Genomic DNA, 18,109 nt, shown 5'->3' on the forward strand with positions numbered 1-18,109 from the left:
TCTACAAATATATCTATACATTATGTTATATCTATAATGTGGAAACTGACTCTAACCGAGTAACTTCTGTGAAGGTTTTACGCTTAGTAAAAGTACGTCTGATATATTTATATATCACGTTTGAAACGAATTAAAGCTCACAAATAAATGTTTTACTCTATCTCGCATAATGTAGATATTTTATAAAATAAATATATTTTCATACTGTAAATGAATATTCTGTTTATTCAAACTGAAGTGAATTTAATAAATTGAATGCTTGTCAGAAGTTTCATTCGAGGTTAAACTATTTTATGTAATTGTTTTTGACATGTTTGTAATTAATTTTCTCGTAAAAAAAGTTTAAATATTTCATAAAAAAATCATTAGATGATTGAGAATTTTTAAAAATTTTGTGTAGTCAATAAATTATTGAATTTTTGTTAAAAATTTTAAAACGTGATCATTTTAAAAAAAATAATATTTTGAAATTGCGATTTATTGTCCTTTATTAATGAAAAAAGTTTTTAGCTCCGTGAAATATTGTGAACTTATTTTTAAAAATAACTTATTTAATTCTTTTAACTGCAGTAAGTGTCGGTAAAGGGTTATAGACATTACTGAATTTTCCGTTCTAAAAAATATCTCAAGGATTTAGCAGTAAAATATTCTAAAGAGAATTTTACTCTGCAGCATTTTCCGTGAGAGTAAGAGAACTAGATCGTTTCTTCGGCTGAATGGTCGTAATCGTTTACTCACAGAGTAGAGAGTACCGTTTGCCCTTCCTATAATATTCACATTTGAATGTACGATCAGACGTTATCGTGTTCGGGTAAAATTGCTTCAAAGGTTTATATACTTTAAGCTTAATCGCTTTGAATAAAAATTCAACTTTTTTTTTTACTACACTTGCTGATAAATTATTCCATTAATTATTTTATAACGACTGAAGTAAAGAACCTCAACAGTAATTATTGTTATTATTATTATATATTATTGGTATTGTATCATATAATAAGAGTCTTTGTCCTTTCATGTTGAGTACAGCAGAAAGGAAAATTATAAATTTAAAACATAGTTGGTCGATAGTGAATAACATTTTTTTCTTCAATATCCCATGCTTTTCTTTCAGAGCTTCAGTTCGTTTGTAAATTATTTTCTGCTTTATATAAAACTAAAATATTCAAAGGCTGAGTTCGACATAAATGACGACAAAATAAATACGATAAAAATGAATAATATGTTTTATTATCCACAGTATGTTGGGCATGAGATAAAATATTAAATGAGCTGAATTTATCTCGAATGGACAAAAACAAATGTTTTCAATTTCCGTGTAACGAGTCTAATAAATCTTACGTTTACTTACGAGTACAAGTAATGAATCGCTGAATTTAATAATTCAGTATCGGTTTAATCAAAATTTAATCCACCGTTAAAAAGTAAATAGATCCAATTTATTGCTTTCTGAAACTAATAATTAACATTAAAAGGAAACATTTATTCTAAAACCTTTACGCTAAATTTTACAATGGTCAGTAAAAAAAAAACAATATTTTTTATCAAATAATTTAATTTTTATAAAGTAGGGAAGGGTGTTGAAACCTTATCACATGTTGTCTTATCTGAGGGTCTCGTCGGAGTACCTTTGGCCTATTTGCTTCGATACCCTTCTTGACCTTTACCTACACCACTAGAGATTGAGTATCATACAAGCTGGGAGTAGAGACTGACATTAAAGGGCTCGAGTTTTAGAACTTATGTTTATCGGCTATTTCCTTTTTACTGTACTTTAATCATAAGTTATAAAAGTTTAAAGTTTGTGTATGTTGAAAAAATTCACCCAGTTTTTTACTTTTATGTCGCAAACCTGATTAACGTTCGATACTTTTTTTGTAATAGGTATTAAAAACTAAAAAATTACAATCATATTTATACGCATTGAAACTCTCGTCAAAAAAGTTTCCGTTACTTTAAAAGGCTTTAATCTGCTTAGAAACTTTTCGTTTAATTAAATATTCAACAAAAAGAAAGTAAACATTTTTTAATTACATTATTCTTCTGAGATTATAAGTTCACTTTACAATGTTAATGTTAATTAAATTAATTTAAGTAAATAACAAACTCGTACTTATCGATTAACTAATATGAAATTTCAGTGACCGTATATTCAGTTCATTATCATAATTAACACTATAAAAAAGGATACATTGTATAACAAGTATATTCAATCCCTTTATAGAGATTTCAAGTTCCCGGGGGACCGTTATCTTCAACTCACGGTGCATCTTCCTCAGTTATGGATAATACGCGGTGGGTATGTAAATCCCATTCTGATTAACATCCACGTATCACTGACAACACACTACTACCAATACAAATACCACGCACTCGCACATCCGTGGGCAATGTATGTTTGTGTGCATATGTGTAAACAAATATCCTCTCATGTGTACCTATATACACAAGTAGATATATACATATTGTTCTATAAGCCAGGATCTATATCCAGGGCAACATCACCATAACTACTCCGCGATCAGAATGTCACATCACGGAATATATATTACAGGTCGTAACACCCATCGAACGGTATTTGCATCGTACAATCATCCGAAAAGTTATATGATGCTGTACCTCAATACACAAAATCTATTGCTATTTTTAATCCAGAAACAAAATAAAAAAAAAATTATCTCTGCATCGTTATTGGAGCATCATTGACAAGTTCAACGAGCATCAAAGTCATTGATTTTAATTTATGTTTATGAGATTTATTTATGCTAAGTCATTTTCGATAAATCCATTATTTTTTTAGCCTAGTTTTGATTTTTAACAAAGCCGAGTGTCATAAAAGATCTTATTTATACAAAAACTTTGTGTATTTTTTTGTCTTTGAATCGTAAATCGAGTAAAGTTTATCAAAAATAGTTCAAAAAAAACTTCAAAAATAGTTAACCCCCCAGGATGACTTTGACATTTTTCTCTATTTTGAAGCTCAAATATTGACTAAAAAGTTAAAAAAAAAAATTGTTTGATACGCTTACGCTCATTTTATTTGTATTTGCAGACTTCTGCATGCGGTTATTCCAATTAAAAGAAAAATAAATAAATTCGTTACAAAAATTTTTGATCTACCCCAATAAATATCTTTAATTCTTGTGGTTCTAGCCTCTGTGAAACAGAAAACTTTTTTTATTGCAAAACTGGTTACATACATCAGTTACTTTGTCTCATTCTATCCTGATTGCCCTATACTTATATTCTAAATTGTATGTATAGTGAACCGGCGGTAGAATACATTAAACAAACTATTCACCCTATTTTCGCCTCACGCCTCACTCGGCCGTCAACTGTTATTTCCACGATAAAGCTATGCTAAACTTTGTTTTCACACTGGCTTTGTGAGTTAAAAAATAGTGGGTTTTATTTCGAAATGTCTTCTTGAATCGAAATCCTAAATCAACTCACTTTCTACCTCTACCACTAGTAGCTACTCTTTGCCACCTATTCTATTCATCTGTATATAACTCAACAGTACACTATAATACCACTTTAAGAGAACCGTTCGCTACATACATCTATAGTTATAACACTTAACTATAGTGAGAACTTTTTAGCTCTACAAATGCTTTCTCGCTTTGTATCGACAGATTTAGAATTGTAAAAAAGCTGGAAAGCTCTATCTTTTGTTTTTCATACAAAATTTACTTTTAAATAATAAAATGATTGAAGAATTTGTTAGAGCAGTAAATTAATTTCTTAAAATGACTTTTTTAGGATAAAAAATATTTTTTAATAATTAAAAATATTTATTAAAATAAAATAACTTTTTCATCTTAAATAAATATCGTTAATGCTAAAAAAGTTTTGTAAAATTAAAAAAAATATTTGTTAACCTCAAAGAAGATTTCTTGATATTTATAAATGGCTGAGCCGCCATATTGTTTGTTTACTCTGTGTCAATTTACATTATACGTTCAACATTATACAGAGCATCGTTGAAAAATAATTATTTAAATATTAAGAAATCTAAATACTAAAAAATTCATCTATCGCTAAATTTATCAGTTTTGTAATTAAAAATTATACACTATTTAAAATATATATTTATATTTATTATTTTATGAATAAGTTAATTATATGAAGAAGTAAAATAAAATAGAGATTAAAAGCTAGATATGAAAGTGTCAAGGAGCTTGAGCCGAGTTAAGTTTAAGATACTTGGCATGCCTTGATCTCCCAACTAACATTTAGACGATATAGAGTTAAGCTTAAACTGAGCACAGAACTTAAGCTATATCTTCTTTACTGTTGGTACCTCTACTTGTCCCTCTTATATGGCTCCGCAATATGCTACTTTAATTTAAGCTCTCTGTAGACTATCACAACTCGCGAAAAGACGTCAACGACTCGCTCCGTAGGAGCTTCCTTAGTGCCGAGTGTTGTGTCGAAAGGACAAACTTATGGGTATGGAGAAACTTTTCGAGTGAGTAGGTTCTTATATTTTTTTTCACTGAATTTTATCGAGTATTTTATTATGAGTTACAAGTTTTTACGGATTAATTTGGATATGATCGTCTGTGGAGGTAGACAATAAAAAATAGACAATCGAATGGGAAATAAAAGAAATCTGAAATCTATTAGGAATAAAAAATATATATCTCAATATCGATAAAATCTTCAATTATGTCTTTTTTTTTTTTTTATTAAATCCACAATCTAAAATCAATTTACGAGAAAACTTTTTCAATGAAATGTTTCATTTGATTGAGAGCTATCTTTTTCAGATTGGATTATTTTTATATATGAAATTAAATAACAACAAAAGAGTGAAATCTTGTAACAAAAAATAGCAGCTATCCTAATTATTTTTATTCTCTCTTTTATTTCATTTTATTGAAAATAAATCGCTGTCATATTATTATCAAAATTAAATCTCCACTTCTATGAAAAAAATTTTCCGTGATGTTTAATCGGCCTGTGAAAAAATTTCCTTATATGACATTAAAATAGGCCAATACGTATACGTATATCAAACTATAGTCCTGATATGAAAATTGGCCATATCAGGAAATTTATTTTATTATATCATTTTTAGATAGTGTTGAAAATCTCCATTGGAGGGCGCATGATTGCTGAATTTTCTTCTTACAAGAAAGTTAAATTCTAAGTTTTAAGTTCTAGAGTAGAAATCTTCTTTCTACTCTATTAAGAAGTTTGTTTGACATTGGCTTTTAGCTTAATCATCTGCTAAATCAATTTTTGTTCAATATGATATTTTAACTGACGTACACAATTGGAAAAAAGAATAAATAAAATAAAATAATAAAATCTATTTTTATTTTCATGCATAGCCTGATATAACCATATCAAACCAGGTATGAAAATTGTTGAAATCCGAAAATTTTTCCATGTGAAATGAGAAATATAAAATGAGCTATTTTAATCATTCTGGTAAAAACATCAAAATCCATTTAACATTTCTCTGCTGTGATTTTATAGAATATCAACAATGGACGTTAAATTTTTTTTATAAAAAAAGCTTTTTGCCTTGAGGCAATACATTTCACTTAAAAATTTTATCATGTACATAATAATGCAATAAACCATTACCTTGTAATTGGATAGATCGTCGACTGTACACGTCAGTACAGCTTCCCGTCCCACCGGTACTGTCACATTTGATATCGGCAATACAAAGGTCGGTACTTCTGAAACAGATTCACGTCATCAAGTCCACCATAATGTAATATTGTATTAACTTACAGTACAATGTACCACATTATACACTCGACCATCATGATCACCATTACAACTATTATTATTATCATCATCATATCATTATAATCGTTATCGTTATAATTATGATATCAAATACATTGTCCAAAGTGATCCCCAGTCCGCCCACATCTTCAGCATCGTCAATTTTCTATAACGCTATCATCGATAAGCGACACGTATATGGATAAGTTATACTAATAATAATAATTATAATAACAAAATCCAAATTGATCTTATATTAGCATTAATAATACGTTTATATTATGCATACATCGACCCCCTATTCACAAAAGAAAATACGTGACTGAAATGAGCAACATTTTTCATATCATACTACAACCAGTGTCAGATAAAAATGTTATATTCACTTGCAAATATGCCCGCATTATCCTCGTGTTCTCGTGTAATACAAATACATTTTCGCAATTCAAGTAAGTAACAAAACTTAAATAAAAGTTACATATAATTCAATTCTCTCTTTATGAATGTAAATGTTGATATTATCAGCGATCAATTTCACAGAATCGAGGACTAGGTTATTTATATTTATATCACATGTTAATAAAGCATTTTTATGTTAGCGACGCTTCAATCGACATTTATTCGATCATCATAACATGTAACGTCCAATTATCATTAAACTATAACACACACCACAGACTCATTACAGATGTTAACATAGTTGACAAAACTCATTAATAAATAAATTACAAGAAATAAAATATGAAAACATACTTCTCTCAGCAATTATAATACTAATATTAGATTTATACTAGCATAAAAATGACCGAATAGGTGATAACGGGTTAGAAGAATTATAATAAATCACGGTTGATAAAATTAATAAAAAGTTTAAAAATATAAAAGCGCCTAGAAAATGGAAACAGAAGTACTACAGTTTATATCGTAGTATGGAGTTTAAAGGGAGGAGGTAGCATAGTATTGACAATTACTGAGAATTAAGTGTATACTGAGAGAAAGTAAGTGGAGAATGACCCGGTAGCTTAACTGGTAAAAGCATCCTGACATGTAATCGGGGAGATCCAGGTTCGATTCCTGGCTTGGTTAATTTTTTCATGGATTTTTTTCAAAAAGTTGCCCTTTATTCTCAGTAGCTTTCCATCGTTAATACTTAACATATAGTCGAACAGATACTAGCATTCACCAGCTAACTAGTGTTCAAGTTCGATGGTTACCCATCGACCTAACTATCCGAAGACGAATTGTCTCAAATCGTTAGTGAAGATGGAAATTTCCATCCACTTGAAATTAGATTTATACTAGCATAAAATGACCGAATAGGTGATAACGGGTTAGAAGAATTATAATACTAATATTAAAATGCTTAATTAATTATGAACATAACCCAGTCCACATTTCTGTGAAATTTATTGATATTGAATGTAGAATCTTTTTTTTTTAGTGAGGATTATTTTTACTAGAGTAAGGGAATAGCCTTTTAATTTAAGTTTGTATTTATTCAATGATAATAAGAAGTTACTAATACGTTTTTCGACTTTGCTCGCTCATTCATAACTCAATACTGTACTTAGGTATGACACTAACCCTCAACCCTTGTACCAACTTTCCTACTCTCTTCCGCACTCCGCATTTTCCTAATTCATACGTACGCACTTATAATCACTCTCTCTCTCTCTCTTTCTCTCTCATTCTCTTGTTCGTTTCATAACTGACATTACGCTTTTTACTGGCTAAACTAAAACTACCTGATGACCTTTCTGCGTGTACCCTTTTCCGATACTACATGAATATTATGAATTTTTCATATTACATTTATCGCAAAATAACCTTTTTTAATGATCAGAACCATGAAAAAATTTTCTGAATTGATTTAATATATCCATTAAGGTGTGTGTTACGGCCTCGTGTAACTCGTGAATAAACCTTTTTTTTCACTTTTGCCTTTATTCTAAATGGGAGATGTGTTATGAATTTAATATAATTAAAATAATCAAAGTATTGAAAATCAGTATACACTAATACATCTCTCACACTCGCTTACTCCCTACTTTCGGTATTTAGTATTAGTATTAGTCAAGATTAGATGGGAATTTAGAACTCTTCGGAGACCCCCCGCGCCATCGCGTGATATTCTTAGAAATGAACAACTAGGTGGGAACTATGGACTCTTCGGGGACCCCGCGCGAGTGGTCATAAACCTGTCAGCTGTCATCGTTTTGGCTGAACCACCTGTCCGAATGACCTGAAATTTAACCAAAAGATACTCCAAGTTATGGTGATTAAATATCACCAAAGAAAAAAGGAAAATTCGTCCTAGAACCTACTAAAAATCCACCTAGTAATATCTGTTCTACGCATGCGCAGTCGATCCAATACACCTTTAATAATTAATCCTGAGCGACCTAATTAACCCTAAAATACAGAATTTTGTCAAAATCCATTTTGAAACATCCTGCACACAGTGATTACAGGATTTTGTCAAAATCCATTGTGAAACATCCTGCACACAGTGGTTATAATTAATTAAGTTAACAGTTAAGGGAAACCCTTAAACCAACTCTGTTTCCCCTGTGACCATAAAAAAATAGTATATTACACATCTAGGGCAGTAAAATAAGAAATGTCTCAGATCATATATAATTGTTGTCCGAGGCGAAGCCGAAAGTTGAATTTTCGGCCCTGCGCGTCATTATGCCCGAGGTTTCGCCTCGGACATAATGACGCGCAAGAACGAGATTTCAATTTTTGGGCCGTGTAGTGTATACGATTTTTCTTCATAGCCGGTCGAAAGTACGTTATTAATTTTCGTTTTTTTAACTTTAAATGTTGATAAGTATGTTTTTGATGCCTGCCCCAACTTTTGCGGCACGAGCGAAGTGAGGTCAACAAACATGTGATCTGAGGCTTTCTTATTTACTTCCCGTGAAGTATATACTATTTTTTTGCTCGTCGAAGGCAGGAAGCGGCACTTTCGTTTAGCGCAGCGGGCCGAAAGTTGACGCTTTCTGCCCGTCGAGCAAAAAAATTATTATAAATTGTTTTTATATTCTCATATATAGCCTAATATAGCTATATACGACCAGTTCAAGCCGTATATGGCTACATTAGAAATGTTTTTCACGGGTCTTTATTGATGAAAATCTTCTATAAGCAGGACATTCAAGTTTAGTTGCAGTTTAGTTAGTTTCGTTGTGGTCTAGTTTCTGTATAGTTCAGTAGTGTAAGTGGGATGAGGAGAAGGGTACTATAGTAAGGTTGAGAAGGATATCAGGGTGTGCACTAACCGATAAGCACTGATCCCAATTACACGTCAGGGAACAGTTTCCCAAGCTGAGCGGATCAAGGATTACTCACTCCAGTTTCAGTATTACTGCTTGTTATTTAGCACTTGATACTTGATACTAAAAGTCGATATACCAAGTATTTTTTTAGTTATGGTTATATAACAATAATAATAAATAATAATTATATAACTTAGTTTTAAGTTTTATGAAATTTTTGGTGCTAAGAACTGATAAATGCAAGGTTATTGTCAGTTAATTGGCTCATTAAAAGTACTTCCGTTTAAATTTTAATTCTGGATTAAGATGCCGTAGTTAATAATGCTGATGGGATAATTCTGTAGAGAAGAGTACTAGTAGAACTAGAACGAGAAGTAGTATAGGTGCAGCTAGTTGATTTGGAATAAACTTTCAGTTAAACTGTAAAGTTTAATGAAAACTTTTATGAACATTATCCACGGTGTTGCGTTATACATCACGCATCAATACACTTTCAAACTAATGACAAACTTTACAGTATAAGCTTTTTTATAGACGTTTAATTAATTTTCAAATATTTAATTAAACTGCTAAAATAAAATGAAATATTATTTTTTTTTTTTAAGATTTTATATATTTTAGTGGTCAGTTTTTAATAACATTAGTTTGAAATAATTAAAGAAAATTACTCACTTTTTAATATTCTAATCAATTTAAATTTATTTAAATGTAAAAAATCTGAGAAAATAATTAATTAAGAGGTTTGTAAATGGGCTTTGAAAGGATTTATTACACTTTATTCATTGTATATTATTTAACGTTCTGCGGATAGAAATGATTAATGGTCTCTGTGATTTAAGATTGTAAAATATTAATTACGTGTACTTTGAGTAATAAAATGAATGAAATAATTTAATAAGGTTGTATTTTTTGAAGTTACTAACACTAATAAGAAATTCAAGTTTCAGTAAAACATCTCTGAGAGAGATTAAATTGTTGAATGGAATGATCATGATTTAATGTAATTATTTCCTTGGAATATTTAAGTGTGAATTTAATATCGATTATTCATCGTGACTAATTGGTCATTAAATTTGAATCTGTCACAATAAAATTAACATTGATTATGAAACTATTTGAATGAATAAATACAATTACTGATCATTATAATGGATTACCATTAAGTTTAATTAAATAGTGGTCTAGTATTATATAATTCGATTGGATCTCGCTTGTTAAATATTATCATTAAAATAGTTTTATGTTACTTTTTTTTTTTTATTATTTTATTCTTATGAAAAGCTGGAAAATGGAAACGCGGGAAAAATAATGCACTTTTACGAACTTTACGTTGAATTTTTTATTTTTCATTTATATTCAAAGAAAATTGTACAAGTTTTTCATTGCCGTTAAGAACAAAAATCCAAGGAAAAGAAAAAACAGTTAAAAAAAATAGGCTAAGCCGGTTTTTTCATGTATTTCCGGCAACATTTATTATGCACAGTTAGCGTATAGATTGAAGTTGAAACTGTAATTTGTTGTACAAATATTGGGCGAAAGTATAACAAAGTTTTTTAGAAATTTGTGTTAACATAATATGTGTTTTATAACCACAAAGATGTAAATCATTCATCGCTTTTATGATTTTTATTTTTGGTTTTTATATAATCTTTTATTCAAAAGGAGGTAAATTTTTATCTCTTTAATCAGTTAATCTCGAAAAGTAGAAATAAACTCATCAAAAAATTTTCTGATAAGGCTATTCATGAGAAATTAATTAGGACTTTTAGAGCTTAAAAAACTGTTTCAGATATTAAAAGCTTAACTTCTTGTAAAGAGAAGGTTCAGCGACTGTGCACCATCTGTTAAAGATTTTAAATACTACTTTTGATAGAAAAATTATAGATGGGCGTTTATAACCATACACTGATAGCAGGATATAGTACAGAGTACTAAACTAATTTAGTAAAAAAATTTTCATTCATTTATTTGGGCGAAACAAATATTTTGTACCCATCAATATTATTTGTTACAGCTGAATAAATGATTTCTTTATATGAACAAAGTCTTATTACATGGAAATAAATATTTAGTTCCACCAAATAATATTTAGTAACAGGTACTAAATATTTCTTTGGCAAGTATTGTCGGTAGATGGCTATGCTTTAATTTCAATGTTTATGTGATACATAACCTATTCACTAACTCAGATTATTTTATTCAGCACTAATATCTTCTATTTATGTCTTTTCTCAGAGGAGCTTAGTTTACATTTTTTAATTTGTCTATTATTGATGTGTTAAAAACTTGTTTAATTTTAAATTTTATAAATGTCTCAAACGAAAAAATATAATTTAATGAAATTCTTTTCTTTAAAATACCTTATATTTTTACTTAAAATTATTTATTTTAATTATTTTTATTTATTTTTAAGTTAAAAAATTAGGTTACACGCTAAAATTAGTTAAAAAATTAATTTCTTTGATACCAATAAACGATTTATTGAGTATCAATAAATCATTTGTTAAATACTACTAAATATTTATTTAGTGGAACTAAATGGGCTTTAATAAATGATTTAGTACCTATTACTAAATATTTGGTAATGAAAGGTTTGTTACTAAATCATTTAGTATCTGTTACTAAATCTTATTAAATAGAACTAAATCCTTCTATGAGTGTATCAGACTTACTATGCATTGAGAAAAAAAAAATTTTTGTCCAGAAAAAAATTTCTTGGCTCAAGAATCGTTTAAAATAAATTTTTGTTTTTTGACAAAAGAATACCAATATCTATCATGATAGTAAAATATTGGCATTAATTTTGATAGATTAACAAACGAATAGGTTCACTTAAATTAAACAAAAAATAATTCAATCAATTCTTGAGACAAGAAAATTTTCTCAAGAGTAGTACTTCTTTTTCTGAGTGTGGGCCTACTCTGGGCACATAAAGCCAGATATGGAAATAAGCTACATCAGATCATATCAGGACATCAAACTCATATATTTAAATATATCATACTATACCAAATTACCGATGTGACCATATATAGACTAGACATTCCAAGCGGTATTATAAAATATTTCCCCGAGAATATTAACCCAGAAAATACTACTCGATAATGATCATAATTTAAATATAATTATCGCAAATCAACAATTATGAAGAATTAGCTTTGTGGTCGGGTTGTATACGAAATTGTAACAGTCACGCACAAGTTAAATAACAAAGGATGGTATCGAGCATTGCACGGTATCGCGATAAGTACGTATATGTGTTGTATGATGTGTTTGTGCCACTTGGCTCGACTAACTCGATAATTCAACATGACGTTACCCACCGGGAATTGTTACAGAAGGGATTGGTGAAACTACTAGAAAGCTACCGAGGCAGCAACCCACCGACCTATTATATCTGTAACTTGAGAGTTTAACCCTCACGATCCATATTTAACAATATCATGTGTATATAATGATCCGTGTTGTGACAACAATAATTAATGAGCATACAGGAACCCCGAGAAATTCTAAACACGTGGTAATTGGAATTTTTTTTTCTGTCCCTGATTTTTGACGTTTTCTCATCCATCTTGCTCGCTCGACTTGTTCGTTTGTTTGTTTGTTTGTCTGTTTAGTTTAGTTTAGTTTAATAATAAATTAGGCAACAAGTTTAAATTAAGAAGGGGAAGAGTTTTTCCTTTTCTTATCTGTAAGCTTCCGATAACGAGCGAACGTGAAACAATATTGCCGAAAAGAGTCTAGAGTTTGTAAACTTTAAGGCGCATTAAAGAGAAAAAAATGACTAAGTGTACACAGCATCTGCTTCGTATTCTATCATCGTCAAGGACCCGTGTGATTCTTTAAAAGCTAAAGTAATCTTCTCAAGAGCCTGATAATTTAATCACTAGAAAAGGTATTAAATTGGTTAATAGATTAAAATGATTGATGTAAGTGCTTTTATATTTGTATTTTTATATCTACTAAATTAAATAAATTTAAATTTAGTTGTTTCATTTTATTTTATAATGTAATTGCTTTGTTGAAATCCATTATTTAAATAGAATATAATCTTCTTTGTGGATTATTTTAATTTCAATGGATCGTAATTTTAATCTCACTCTCACTTAGTCCATAATTGAAAGTTATTTGTAAATAATTACGCCCTTTGTTGAATGGAATTTATTTTAAAACGGGAAAAAAATTTTGATAAAGTCAGATTAAAGTAGAAACAGGCCTAAAGTTGACGCTTTCTGCCCGTCGAGCAAAAAAATAGGTTAAATATTTTTTTTTTCACATGCTCAAAAAAGTTAAATTAGCTGATGATTAGTTTTTATTTAAATTGAAAATTTAATTGGTAATCTAGTAAATGATAACTTTGTTCCGTGTACCGGTATGGGTGCATATTAGCAGAAAAACAAAGTGAAAATAAAACTAAAAAAAATAATAGATTATGTATCAAGTTCCTTGAACAGAAAAGCGTAATTTGAATTGGATTTGCTTTGTGAAATTTCGAGACTAAATAACACTTCCGAGTCAACATAACTACAATCTAATGAGTTTATCTCGGTTAGCAATGCCTAGTCGGTGGTAGTAGTAAACGTGGTTAATTAAACTTTTTTAAATTCTAAACCACACTCAATGAATTACAGAGAAAACTTTTAATTAATCGATAGAAGGATTAAAAAAGTATTTAATGGATTTCCTAACACGACTAATGGTTTCATTATTTCAATTATTTTTATTATCATCATTATCAATTATAACTATTCGTATAAATTCAATTGAAATTTTTTATTTTTATTTTTCTCTTTAAAAAATTTGTTTATAATTTTTTATTCATAAATGTAATTTCAAATTTGCATTTTGTAAAATAAAATTTCTCGAAATAATATCGTTGAAACTTTAATTTTATAAATTTTTGAACAGCTTTACTTTGGTAACAGCGAAATGATATATTTAAAAGGCGACAAATATTGTATTCATTAAACGTAATATTTAAAAAACGTTACTAAAATAAATAAAACGTTTCTTTATGAACGAGTTTAATATTTATAACTGTGATCACTGTTACTATATCATTATTATTTTATAAATACATATTAAATATTAAATTTACGAGGTTTTATACGACTTAATAATACCCACAATGAATCAATTACAGTATTACGGAATTATTGTCACGGATGCACTCAAATCTCGGCTTATTTCCATTTTAGTCAATAGCTCCACTAGTATTTGCAGATGGAGTCTCATAAATTTCAAATGGGCTAAGTACTATGTTTACTCAAAGCCTTTCACCGCTACCGCTTCTATTCAGCCGAATGACATGTTCATGGTTTCTGGTTTGCAACTCTATTTTTTAAATAAATAGGATATCAGATATTTAAAAGAGTATCCCATTAAAGAGGATAAAATTGAATTGTAAATAAGTCATCATAGTGAAAAAAAGTTGTTTGTTCATTGCATATAAAGTTGTTTATTCTCGTATTGAGATGGATAAGTTAATAACTGATGGTTACTAAGTGCATCAGGTAAGCTCAATTCCAGGCTTGAAGCCCTTTGATTTGATTGACCACCTCACTTTAGAGCTTAGCTTTGTGACTAGAGTATCGATCGTACTCCATTTTAGTGGTCTCTTTGATCAAGTCAACCGCTATACATATATTTTAGGTATACAATAAATTTAAAATTTTTTTATTCTGTAATTGTAGATAAAAATAACAAAACTAATTATTGGATTTTATCCGTGAGCGCTTTTAATGAATTAGTTGTCTGGGTAATAATTTCCAATACTTTGTTTCCAAGTTATATTATATTGTTTATAATGAGTAATTTAATATTATATTAACTATATCACGTGATTAATTATCACGAGAGTTTGTTGTCTAAATGGTTTACTAGGGTTTCTCGGAGCAGCACACCGAGCAAGTAACACGAGACATTCTCACGTTTTCAGTAATAAGTCATAGATAATAATCAAGATGCTCTATTTACATGTTAAGTGAGGGCAACAGCTTACGTAGCTCCCCGATATATCTGCAGAAACACTTAGTATAAATCGATATAAATTCAATGCCCATTAGTCCATAACTTTACACTAATGCTATTAACTATTGAAAGCCCCGATAAATACGTCTAGACGTACTATTGTATTTATTGCTGCATTTCTCAGTTCACTTTGCTATTAAACCTCTAATTAATACAAATACAAGCGAAACCAAAAGCGCATTCAATCGCCAATGGCAGGAAAAAATGCTGCAAAGACTTAAAAAATTTTTAAATGCAAAATAATTTACATTGGCTGTTGAGTTTCTTTCAATCACGATACACCGTTCGAATAGACAATTCTATGATGAAATGTAAGCCACGGTATCTGTAATTAGAGTCGCTCTAACTTTATTAACATATTCATGAGATTCAAAGATGCTAGTACTCTAAAATTGCTGTCATTTATATACATATATAAAAACTAGATAATTCAACTCTTGGTTGGATTAAACACAAGACGATATGAATATTCAAATTTAACAAAAGTTTAATTTTGTCTTATTAAAGTTAATTTCATCATTAGTTTGTTTTGAAATTATTATATAAAACTTTTAAAGGTATTTTAACAATTTACTTTGAAAAAAAAAAAAAAAAAATATTTATTGCAATTATGTATTAAAATTTTAAACAAATATTTTCACAATAACAATATCGACCTTGAAACATTTCTTAATTAATCTACATTAGACTTAAAATGAAGCGTAACCAACCGATTACTACCAAATTTAATGGGTTAAGTAATGTTGACATTAACGTAGGTTGATCAAACGATTGGATAAGACTTTCCCACACATCGATCGGTTTGTAGATCAAGTATCCGTTAGTAGAACAAATATTTATGTGCGTGGAACCAATTGTCTTATGTCTTATTGAAAGACATTAGCAGCTGGTTTCGTTGACATATGTGCGGCAAGATTACCTTTGGAACCGAGTATACTCCTCCAGAGAGATTTGGAACTGTTCACAATGTACCAATATCAATTACCCTTAGTGACCATCTACTCCACCCACAAACGTCTGTTATCCCCTATCCTTACGGGACTATGTCCATGTTCATTCCACTCGATCTCGATATACACCCTAAATTAACTAAAACGGATTGCCGTGCTCTAACTCCAAAACACATCTGTCTATTTAGCAATCAAATATTTCTCCACTCATTCTCAGATTTGTGTAACTTCTATCCATCTTTATTAACGCAAATTACTTTTTGAGCAGAAAAATTGCGCTTTAATTGAATTGTCGTCAATTTATTGTTTTATATGTCATACAAATATTGATCATTTTATACATCTTCATATACGCACACTTGGTCAAAGTACTACTTCCTTTGACTCTAATGATTTTCATGCAGTGTAATACACTTGAAAGCTTTGGCTGTAAAGATTTTTGCACCGCGACCAGTAAATACAAAGCATACTCGTGGTTGCACCGCTGCGAATATTTTTAGCATGATAATATTGTGCTCTATGTACACAATAAGAACCAACACATATTCATCCTCTCACATAAATATTTCTAAAGGTTATGAGACTTGTTGAGTTCAATGAGATTCATTTTGCAAAGTAAAAAATTCCATATGTCGAATGGAGTTCAAACATAATTTGGAATGTACTAGTAACTTGTACAGAGATATGAATGGGAAGAAGCCTCTGATTTTCATTCAATATATTTAATATATTAATGCAAACATATCTATGTTATCAAATAAGTATTTCTATAATTTTGGTAGTATGGTTTGAAATTTTTACAGTAGAAAAATTCAAAGTGAAAAAAATTTTCAGATGAAAATTACTTTAAGTAATTGAAACATTTAAAATGTGAAGATGTGATTAGTTCCAAATACAGTCGGACAAATAAAAAATTAAATAACAAAATTATACTCAGTTATTGCTAATAGAAACAAAGTGTTTATGTAGAAATAATTTATTGTTCAATTTTATAGAAAGCATATAAACTCGCATTGAAATGTGTCGGTAGAATTTTGAGTTATGATATTTATGATTGAATTCATTTCCTGATTGGCCAGCGCAAATTATAACCGTACATTTTACGGGAACTGCAATTACGAATGAAATCTATTGTACGTGCATACAACCCCATTGGTTTTTTTATTATTGTTATTAGTATTATTATTGCTTTTTTTTTCTATTTATGGATTTCTCCATTCGGTAATCCCGTGCGAAATTGAATTCATAAACCTGCCGTAGTTAATATGTGCTGTACAATGTCGCCTGATGTTACATCTGCGCTCTCTTTATTTGCAAATCTCATGTTATTATTGTTATTTTTTCAATTTTTTTTTCGTACTTTGTGTTTGCGCGTATCGTATTGAAGTTTTAACTTCTCACTTATCAAGCTCATGTGATATGTACATAGAATAATAACGAAAGAACAATAATACTCGGAAATTCTACAATGCATGAAATAAATTCATCGTTTATTTGATTTATGAAGAAAAATTTAATAAAAACAATATAGTTACAGACTAAATATATATCCAATCGATATCGATGAATACTTCGATATGTTTATTCAAAACAAGTAAAAAGATAAAAGAGCGGGAAAAAGAGATGAAAGTTGTAGAAAAAACATTAACTTCACTGCAGTTTAAATGAAAAAAGTATTAACCATGGCGAAAAGTTTTTCTATATGTATGTAACGGGTCTGTTAGTAAGTAAGTAATTAACCAAGTTGAATGAGTCACTTGGACTTACTGAAATAAACTTTTGTTTCTTTTTCTTTTATTTCTATTCCTAATAATACCAATCTCCAAGTTTCATCTAGATTTAAAAGCCTATTTATAGTATTTTATTACCATTATATTTATTCAGTTGTTATTTAATTAAACTTTTTTTCTTCAAATATCCATAATATATGTATCTTAAGTTGCTTCGACTATCTCTCGATTACAATCAGTAAGCAAAAAAATTTACAAGAAGAAGTTTCGAATGTGAAATTTTAAGTCAGCGAAAAAAGTTTTGTAACTTTTTTTAAAAATAAATTCTCGAAAACTTTGTATCTACTAGTCGTACTTTTACCTTTTTATTTTC

General features: G+C 29.3%; 1 protein-coding gene across 3 annotated transcripts in view; it reads right to left on the reverse strand.

Annotated features, from left to right (window-relative positions):
• Positions 1-18,109, reverse strand: part of LOC123263207 (opioid-binding protein/cell adhesion molecule homolog) — a 100,353-nt gene that overhangs the window by 24,173 nt on the left and 58,071 nt on the right. For 2 of the 3 annotated variants that reach the window (XM_044725793.1, XM_044725786.1), the window contains exon 2: positions 5,596-5,693. In XM_044725793.1, the coding sequence (XP_044581728.1) occupies positions 5,596-5,693 (98 nt within the window). The remainder of the gene's footprint in view (positions 1-5,595; positions 5,694-18,109) is intronic. The other variant, XM_044725802.1, reaches the window with a different exon arrangement.

The sequence above is a fragment of the Cotesia glomerata genome, linkage group LG1, assembly GCF_020080835.1.
Source record: "Cotesia glomerata isolate CgM1 linkage group LG1, MPM_Cglom_v2.3, whole genome shotgun sequence".
NCBI lineage: Eukaryota > Metazoa > Arthropoda > Insecta > Hymenoptera > Braconidae > Cotesia > Cotesia glomerata.